At 40.7% G+C, this 10184-nt stretch overlaps 1 protein-coding gene across 1 annotated transcript in view; it reads right to left on the bottom strand.

The window, feature by feature from the left end:
- The window catches only part of CNTN1 (contactin 1), a 296072-nt gene that overhangs the window by 116244 nt on the left and 169644 nt on the right, over positions 1-10184 (bottom strand). The window contains exons 9-11 of the mRNA XM_024201075.1: positions 8733-8857; positions 6054-6171; positions 1420-1570 (exon numbers count right to left, since the gene is read on the bottom strand). Coding sequence (XP_024056843.1) covers positions 1420-1570; positions 6054-6171; positions 8733-8857 — 394 coding nt within the window. The remainder of the gene's footprint in view (positions 1-1419; positions 1571-6053; positions 6172-8732; positions 8858-10184) is intronic.

Genomic DNA, 10184 nt, shown 5'->3' with positions numbered 1-10184 from the left:
TACATTAAGCATTAAATCAATTTTAATTATACCTTGAGTAAGTAAAGATTTCTGAAAATAAAACCCTATATATATTTGTCAATACATCTGTATGCTATATCAAATTAAGAATGCAGGAAAACTTTGTAAATTACCATGAGACTATTAACATATTATTGGCATGCTCCAGCAATATTGCCTCTGCTGTTTCACAGCATAGGAACTGTGCATCATACGTGCAAGTCTCTGAACCATAGTGGCAGTATAATCAGCATAGGGAACTTATAGTTAACTTGATTTTAAAAACTGAGCGTATAAGAGGCCCTGAGTCCAGATTTACTGCTCCTGAGTGTACTGAAGAGTGGGGAGAAGGAAGGGCCACTGTGCATCTGCAGAGGATATACACTCAGAGTACATAAGCACATAAGAATGGCCATACTGGGTCAGACCAATGGTCCATCTAGCTCAGTATCTTGTCTTCCAACAGTGGCCAGTACCAGATGCTTCAGACGGAATGAACAGAACAGGGAAATTATTGAGTGATCCACCCCCTGTCATCCATTCCCAGCTTTGGGTTGTGTCCCTGACCATACTATCTAATAGCCATTGATCTCCCAGTTCTTGTGTTATATGAATGGGTAAATAACACTTCCTAATTTACTTTCTCCATACCATTATGATTTTAGACTTCTATCATATCCTCCCTTACTTGTCTGTTTTCTAAGATGAACAGTCCCACGCTTTTTAATCTCTTTCCGGCTCAAGCTGTGGGAAGCTGCCGGACCTTTTTCTCTCCACAGTGAAAGACTCCGCTAGTGGGGAAAGGCTCTGGCTGGGAGAGGCAGTGGGGAAACACTAGAGCCTTTCCCAACTGCCTCCTCCCACCAGAGTCTTTCACAGTGGCATGTAGCTTCACACCACTGTGTAGCTACACACCACAGTGTGTGGATGCAGCCTGCTTTTACTGAGGAGTGTAGCTACACATACCCTACATGCCGCTACCAGTACTGGTCAGTAACTTTTCTTTCTCCTTCATGAATTGCCTCTGCATTTCAAGACTGGAGAAGAATAGCAAGCAGGAACATAATAAAAATGGGACAAGTGAAAGTTAAATAAAAATGAAAGCACTGCCCTGCCAAACCCAGACCCAATATCTCATGGCTATTGCTTAATAAATGTACTAGCTGAACTGCAAGTTTACATGGAAGATTTATATGCAAGATAAGAATTAATGGTTTGAATTTTTCATTAAAAATGAAGAATAAAAATAAAGAATTTAATTAAGAATGGTTCTTTGCTTCAATTTTGTTGTAAGAATTCACTAATCATTAAAAATCTATAGTAAAATTTGCACTCTAACTAAATTTCTATTTCAGCTGAATATACAGGTATCATAAAAATATTCTAAGACCGATCATGCTCTCTAGAACCAATACTGACCTGCTCCCATTTACGAGCAGTTCTGTTCCTTTGCTCCATGAGAATTTTGCTTTAGGAGCAGCTTTAGGCTTGCATTCAATTATTACACGGCCTCCTTTAGCAGCCAAGAACTTCTTCTTCATTGGGTTCAGTTCAAAATTAGGAGGTGAAGCTGAAGAGAAAAAGCAACATATGGACACTGTTGTCATATCTTTTGACAAGGTATGTAATACTGTTTGTTTTAGGACATTAAAGATAATCTGGGTGTATTGAAGCATACATATTTATAATTAAGGAAGGGGATAAGAATGATCCGGGCAATTGCAGACCTGTTAGTCTGACCTCAGTAGTGTGCAAGACTTTAGAACAAGTTGTGAAGGAAAGAATAATTAAATTCATGAGGGTAAATGGTAAAGGGGATGTAATGCAACATGGGTTTACCAAAGGTAAGATCATGCCAGACTAATTTGATTTCCTTCTTTGAGAAAATAACTGATTTTTTAATATTTGGACTTCAGGAAAGCATTTGACATGGTACCACATGGGAAATTATCAGTTAAATTAGGGAAGACCTGGATCAGTACAAGGATTACAAGGTAGACTAGGAACTGGCAAAAGGGGAGAAGGCAACAGGTTGTGCTGAAGAGTGAATTATCAAACTGGAAGGAGGTTACTAGTGGAGTTCCTCAAAATGTAAGAGTGGGCTAATAAAATTTGCTGATGATACAAAGGTGGGAGGCATCATCAACACAGAGGAGGATCAGAATATTATACAGGAAGATCTGGATGACCTTGAATACTGGCATGACAGAAATGGGATGAAATTCAATAATACATAGTGCAAGGTCATGCACTTAGGGTCTAATAATAAGAATTTTTACTACAAACTTGAGGCTTATCTGTTGGAAGTGACAGAGGAGGAGACACACTTGGGTATAGTGGGTCAATAACAGGATGATTATAAGCCACCAGTGTGATGTGGCTGTGAAAAAGGCAAATGCAATCCTAGGATGTATTATGTGAGGCATTTCTAGTAGAGCTAGAGAACTATCAAGGCCTTTGTACAAGGCAATGGTAAGACTTCATTTGGAATACTGTGTACAATTCTGGTCACCCATGTTCAAGAAAGATTAATTTAAAGTGGCACAGGTTCAGAACTGGAATCTGTGCAGAGAAGAGACACTAGGATGATCGGGGAATGGGGGACCTATCTTATGAGAGGAGACTAGAAGAGCTTGGCTTGTTTTGTCTAGCAAGAAGGCTGAGAGGGGATATGATTGCTCTCTATAAATACATTAGGGGTAAAAATACTCGGGAGTGTGAAGAACTATTTAAGCTAAAGGGCAATGTTGGCATAAAAACAAATGGAGATAAACTGGTCACGAACAATTTCAGGCTGGAAATTAGAAGAAGGTTTCTAACCATCAGAGGGACTAGGGGAATGGATGAAATTCTGGAACAGCCTCCCAATAGGAATTGTGGAGGGCAAGCAACCTAATTAGCTTTAAGAGGGAACCTGACAAATTTATGAGTGAGATTGTATGATGGGGTACCTAATGGAAGATGAAGTTCAGCTAGGAAGGAGCAGTTTGGGCCTGTATACTGGGATGAAGCTGAGAACAGGAAAAAGCTGAGGGGGAAGCAGTCTGCAGTCACTCCCTTTGAGAAGGGGATTTGTTTAGGGCTAGAGAGTCTAGCAAGAAGTCAAAGAGAGGAAGTAGTCTACAGTTACTCCCTGGAAGGAGGGAATGTTGGCTATTAAACCCAGGGGTGGGGTCAGAATATAGAGAAGGGAAGTAGACCAGGGAAATAGCAACAGGATCTGGGAGCAAGCATACTGTAGTTGCTGGACATAGGGTCCCTGGGCTTGAACCCAGACTCATGGGAAGGCCCGGGTTCCCGTATCAGCCACTGAGAAAGTGGCCTTGGTCTGGAAGGCTGTCTGGAATGGCATGTGGATGGCTGATCTAGTGGGACTTTGATACCTCAAAAGGGGAGGACCATACAGTGACATGGCCAGAGGGCTGTCATGAAGAAGGAGCACTGTGAATCCTAGATAGTGAGGGGGGGATATGGTGTGAGCAAACACGGAAAGGGAGGTGTCAGAAGATAATCCCCAGATGTGGCCACAATGAGGTGTCCCAATGGTGAGCGAACTGTTATAGAGGGTAGGGCTCACTTCAGGTTTCTGACATGTTCCTAAGAACTCAGGCCATCAGCAGGGGTCAGGAAGGGATTTCCCTCTCCCTCAATTCTGGGTTTGTTTTGTTTTTTTTAACCTCCTTCCTCTAAAGCATCAGGGATGGCCATGGCTGGAGATGGGACACTGGATGGGCAGCTCCAGGGCTCTGAGGGCACCAAGCATTCTCTCTCAGGTGCCTGGCTGGCTGGGTCATGCTCACAACTTCAGAGTCTAACTGATCAACATATGTGGGGTCAGGAAGGAATTTCCCCCAGGTCAGATTTTGAGGGATTTTTGCTTTCTTCTGCGAGTGTGTGCAGGTCACTAGCAGGATTATCTGGTTATATCTCACTTAATCATTCCCCTGCCACTGCAGGGACCTCAGGCACTGGTGTACCTTGGTCCCTCCTCTTATCTGCCTGTGACAGATAACAGTCTAGTCTTCTGTGGGCTGTAACACTTTGATCTAGTTTAAGTGTTGGGTTTAGTGTGCGGGTGCTGAGTGATGTCATGGCCTGTGATATACAGGAGGTCAGCCTAGATGATCTGGTTGTTCCTTCTGCCCTTAAACTCAATGACTCTATGAAGAACTAAGGAATTGGGCTCCACAAGTTCCACTTTGCAGGTGAGCATAGATGCAGAAATTTGGCTCTGCAACAGTGGAAGGTCTGACAGATTAGCTACACTAACAACATTTATATATTGTGTCACTCCTGAAATTCTTATCTGTTCATTTCTCAAATTTCATCTGAGCTTGGTCCAGCTGTATTATGGGTCTGCTCTACAGTCAAACTGAAACCAATAGAAAGACTTCCATTGATTTCACCGGGCTTTGGAGCAGACATAAGAGTCTGATAACAGCACTTTTTAAAATTCAGCTTCCGCACAGGTCACAAGAATTTTTTAAATAATTTAATATTTGTTTTCTGTTCTCTGTTGTTTTTAAACAGTCCTAAAGGAAACAGTAGACAGTTCCTCAGCTTTGCAGTTTCTGTTGTTTTCTATTTGGCCACTTGCTCAGTCAAATTCTGCTCTCAGATGTGCACAAGCTGCAGCATGATTTTAGCAAGAGCCACTCAGACATATCTGGGGTCAGACCTTGGCCTGTTGAGTTTTTCTCTATTTGTAACTGATCATAAGACAACACATCTCTGTTTTGTTGACTTCTCTGTCTGTGCGACAACATGGTTTATAATGCCACCAAAAACGTGCACAGCTCAGGGAAATAAGTCTGTTAATTGCAGCTGTACAGGCAAAATGATCAAACATTGGTTTAGGTCACATCTTTTCAATACAGTCATCTCAAAATAAGCAAACAGATATTTAACCCTCTCATTCATCCATGTGTGTTTCTGGGTGATCTGGGTCTGGTGGTGGGTGGCTGGTAATGGGGTGACAGCTAGTAAAGAGATGAGGGGACTTACTGGAAGTGTTGGTTGAGTAGTGAAGGAAGATGCGTTCCTGAGCAATGAACTGAGGAACTCAAGACTGGTGGCAGGAGTGGTGAGGAGCTGGAGGAAGGGAGGGGAACCAAAGGCCTGCGTGGGCTGAGAAGTAACAGGGCAGAACTGGTCGTGCACCATGGGAGTTCTAACTGTGGGAGAGATGTAGGCAGATGAGAAGGTAGAAATTGGGAGGCTGGGAGGTGGAGAAGCAGACATGGGCTGGAGGCAGATGTGAGATGAGAAGATCACAAGCCAACTGGGCTGAGGAAATCCCTGAGAAAGCCACGTAAGCTGGACAGGGCATCAGGCAATATAAATATATCAATGGAGGGGTCATCCACTGTGGTTGAACATGAGACCCCTGGATTTAACGATCTGAGTTTCTACGGCTTGAGTTATTGAAAGCATGAGTTATCTTGGAGGCAGTAACAGGCTGAAACCTCTAAAAGTGGTCTAGCCTCTAGACTGGGGTAAAGAGCATCAGCTCCTGAAAGGCTGTGGGCGGGCAAAAAGGTGGTAGGAGGAGCATCAGCAGTCAATTAGAAGTTGCGTGTTAATTGGCAGAACAGGTTCTGGAGAAAGCAGGGGGTGGCCAATGGAGTAGGTAAGATGAGCAGGGGCAGAAGCCACACCTCAACCAGCTCTGTGTGGTCCACAAGCACTGCAAACCCTTGATATGAGCCCCATCCAAGTTTGCAGCTACAGTGGGAAGTCAACACTAGGAGGTGAAAATCCAGAAGAAATTTCTTACAAAGTAATGACAAAATTAAAGGTGGTAAAATTTGGTTCCTCAGTACCCCCATTTGAGATTTTAAATATTTCCAGTGTTAAAACATCATCTCAGGTATATTCAATAAGAACAGGGCAATACAATTATTAAATTTATTATTACAGAATAAGCAATGTGGTGCCAGGACTCCGTATTTTACATAAAAATCAGTGCTTGTAAATATGGAAATCTGACTACCATTTTCTTCAGATTTGAAAGTGTTTTACAAGTTGAAACAAAAACAGAATATCTCACTGACCCACAACCTTCAGCTCAGCATTTGCGTATATAATTCCATGTTTATTTTCTGCTATACACTGATACATGCCGGCATCCTCGACAGTCAGGCTTTGTATTCTTAATTCACCTCTCCGGAACTATAAAAAACCCAGAACAATAAGAATATCACATTCACTGCACAGTCACTGAGATTTCTATCCTTCCATGCTTCTTTAATTTTCTTATTTTGGACTTAGTGCTTGAGGTGAGTCTTTCACATTCCTTTAAAACACTGAAGACCATTTATTTTTCCCTACTTTACATTCCAGGCCTCATGGAAATATGTTGCAGCCACCATCATTTTGAATGAAAAGATTCCATGCTGGCTCCCTACTTCACTGGAAGGATCATGGCTGAGCAATCGCATACATCAGTGTAAGATGCCTCTATAACAATCCTAGCACTGCAGATCCAGTGTTAAGATGGCTGGAGAACCAGGAACCAAATCTGGTTTTTCCACATGCTTAGCACATGGCACTTCCACTAAGCCAATGCCCCACATCAATGTGCTTTACTTCAACAAATTGCAAGAGAACATCTACAGTATATTGTAGTACCTTGTTCTACAATAATATTAGTATTTGCATTGTTAAGGCTCGCTCTACAACCTATTGAAGACATTGGGATTCTTCTAAAGGACTTCAATGCGGATTGGTGTGGGCCTCTTTGAGTGTCTTGTTTCTACTAACCAATAACATGGTAAATATGATGAAGTAGTTGATACAGCTTGGGAAAAATAAAACTCCAAACAGAAACACAGCAAGACCTTTTGTGAACTACAGTAGAGAAACATTTTAAAAAAAATTAATAAACTATGTTCTTGTGGAAAATAGGCTGAGCAGCTTTAGACTTAGCATAAGAGTCAATTGTAGTATCTAAGAGAGTTGAAAATTAAAGAAATATTACTTTTTTTGCATTCTCTGTACTGTTTTTTATTAATCAAAAATATTTCAATCAGCTTTTCTAAAGGGAATTCTCTCTTTGTGTCAACCAAGGGAAATATTTAATATAAAAAAGAAAACCTGTTTGATTTGGAAAAAAAAAATTTCTCATGGAAATGAGAATATTTTTGTTCTTTTCTATCGGAAATAATATTTTAATTCTAACACACAGTATAATTGTGTGACATATTATTTGAGAACTACATGATGTTTTCTGCAATCCAGTATGTAGATTTTGTCAGTGGCCGTCCAGTTAAAAGGGACAGTCAAGTAATTTTGCTTGTTAAATCACTTGTTTGTAATAACCATAGAAGCTTGAAAATAGGATTGTTTTCTTCTGGTTTAATCCTTTTCCATATGGCAGACACTGATATCGCTGCTCCCCTTTTCCCCTCTCCACCATATTTTCCTAAAGCATGCAGCCAAAATAGCTCTGCCCCATTGTTTTCTTTGTCTGTATACTAGTATCACTGTCATCACAGCTCAGGAAATGCAGCAGTGTGTTAGTTGTATTGTGAACCCTCTTCTTTTTGGCCTGTTCTACAGCAGCAGAGCACACAATACTGTGAGTCCAACATAAACAATGGTAAGGTTTCTGTTTTTTGGGGTTTATTAATTTCATTTTGGGGGGTTTATATTAGTAGCAGTGTTGAGACCTATGTAGATGTCCAAAAATAAGGATTTTTCAGGGCTTTCTCTTTGTATTTACTATAACAATTAATCCCAATGTAATGTTCCTTAGTGCACTTTAACTTAGTACTGTTTCAAATGACACTATGTGAAAGTGCACTAGGGAAACTTTAATGTGCACCAGCAGGATCTACACAGACCAATTAATGTGCAACACACTTGAGTGCACTTTAGAAATCACACCCTTGTAATCCACATTATTGCTCCATGTAGACAAGCCCTTAGGTACAAGTAACCATTTCCAGTATTTCTCCGGTATTCACTGAATAAACACCAATCTCATTTCTTTTTCTATAGGGTGTGCTATATCAGTGTTTATCAGTTAAAACCTAAAATGAGAAGCCCTACCAATGGCTATTAAAACTATTGTTGAGGGTGCTGAAGTGAAAATTAATATATATTTAAGACCCAGAAAATACTCCTCCAAAAAGGATAACAATTGGAAAGCTGATAGAAAATTAGGTCTAAGTTATTTGGCAGTGCTTTTATTTTACACTTCACGTCCACTGAAAACGTGAAATTTGCAATATTCTGTGATATGAAATACATGAAAAAGTTGTATGTAATATAATGAGGACAGCAATCTTATTTTTAAACATTTCCGACATCCCTCCATTGGCTCGGTCTTTTCCACGTATCTTTTGAGATACATTCATGTTTAACGTGGTAAAATGGAAAAAAAAATTGGGGGGGGGGGGTTTTTTTTTTAAAAAAAAAAAAAAATTATTCAATATAAAGGAAAAAAAAAAAAAAAAAAAAAGATATCTGTATCCCAAATGTATGCTACGAAAAAGCAGGTTATCTGAACTGAATATGAAATGTTGTGAGAAGATATATTTAACAACCGAAGAGCAGACTGAGATATAAGTAGGGTATAAAAATATATTTTATCCTTAAGGCAGTCTGAATGATCAAAGGTTTATATCATATAATTCACAAGGCTTCTGTTTAATAATGCATACTTTAAAAATCATTTTCAGTGTCTATATAAACAATTAATACAGCAAAATACATAGAAATATACCAACCGATACTCCATTTTTCAACCACCTGATTGCTGGAGTTGGCTTGCCTGTGGCTACACAAGGCCAGTCTAGGTCACTGCCTATGTCTCTCTCTGTGTCATTGATATGTTCTACCCATTCTGGATATGCTGAAAAACAAAGAAAACAGAATGCCTTATAAATATTAAATATAAATGTAATAATCAATCATTATTTAGTTCTCCTCCTGATTTGCCATTCCTTCCATAATTTCAAAAGGCCAAATCCCCGCTCACAGCAGTTGTAAAAGTGTTTGCATAACTGTCTGTAAGACTCAAGATCCTCACTGGGAAGCTGCTGGTAAAATGCTTTGACATCACCATCCAAAAACACTGCTAGGTACTGAGCTGCTTTCTCATTAGTCCAGTCATTGACAGAGATCATTAGCTCAAGGTCTGCCAAGTATCACAGATTCCAGTCTAATCTGCGTAAATTTCTGCTCAGGCAAAAGTGCTTTTGCCATCTTGAAGCCACTGACTCCGGTTATAATACTCGCTTATAGAAACGAAAGGATTTATTGGGACACTGCATGTACCAACTCCAGAACACACAGACAGGATTGAATTTCCCTGCTAACTCCCTGGCCAGGTCAACATCTAACAACATACAAGATAACAGTTTAACACTAAGATAAGTATATAGCACCATCTACTAGTGTAGGTGCAGTCTAGGCAAAATGATTACTCACCTTTCCTTAACTGTTGTTCTTTGAGATGTGATACACATTTCACTGTAGGTGTGTGCATGCCTCATACACAGCTGTCAGAGATTCTTCTCTCAGTAGTTCCCATCAGGGTAGCGTTAATGCCCCCACATGCCTCACACTACAGCTCACAGGTATAAAGAGCCCCGTTGCCCCCTGCCCCCCAGACTCTGATAGAGAGGGGAAGGAGGGTAGAGAGGGCAAGGCAAGTAACCATTTTTTCTTCTTTGAGTGATTGCACATGTCTATTCCGCTGCAGGTGACTCAAAAGCATTTTGAGCTGGAGGCAGATCCAGAGCCTACTAGAACAGAGATTGTAGGACCATTTGTCCAAATCTGGCATCGTCTCTAGACTGATGAGTGAAGGCATAGCAGGAGATAAAAGTGTGGACAGAAGACCAGGTTGCCACTTTACAAATGTCCAGGATGGGCACCTGGGCCAGAAAGGCCACAAAAGCTGCCTGTGATCTACTTGAGCGAGCCACCACTTTCTACAGAGGTTCTGTATCTGCCAAACAGTAGTGTAGATGAATACAGCCCATAATCCAGGAGGAGATTCTCCAAATGGACATCAGGTGGTCCTTTATTCTGTCTGGATCGCCACAAAAAGCTGTGAGGGTGATCTGGATGGTCTAGTTTGAGGCCCTCCTTTGCCTTCAGAAAGTATCGGGAATAGAGTCCCTTTTCTCGGAAAGGCATGGGAGCTTCCAATATGTCGCCCACAAGAGGAGAGA

Source organism: Terrapene carolina, unplaced genomic scaffold (genome assembly GCF_002925995.2).
Source record: "Terrapene carolina triunguis isolate 2854851 unplaced genomic scaffold, T_m_triunguis-2.0 Scaffold68, whole genome shotgun sequence".
Taxonomy (NCBI): Eukaryota; Metazoa; Chordata; order Testudines; family Emydidae; genus Terrapene; species Terrapene triunguis.
The sequence above is the reverse complement of the archived record's forward strand: the minus strand, read 5'-3'. Positions and strand labels throughout refer to the sequence as shown.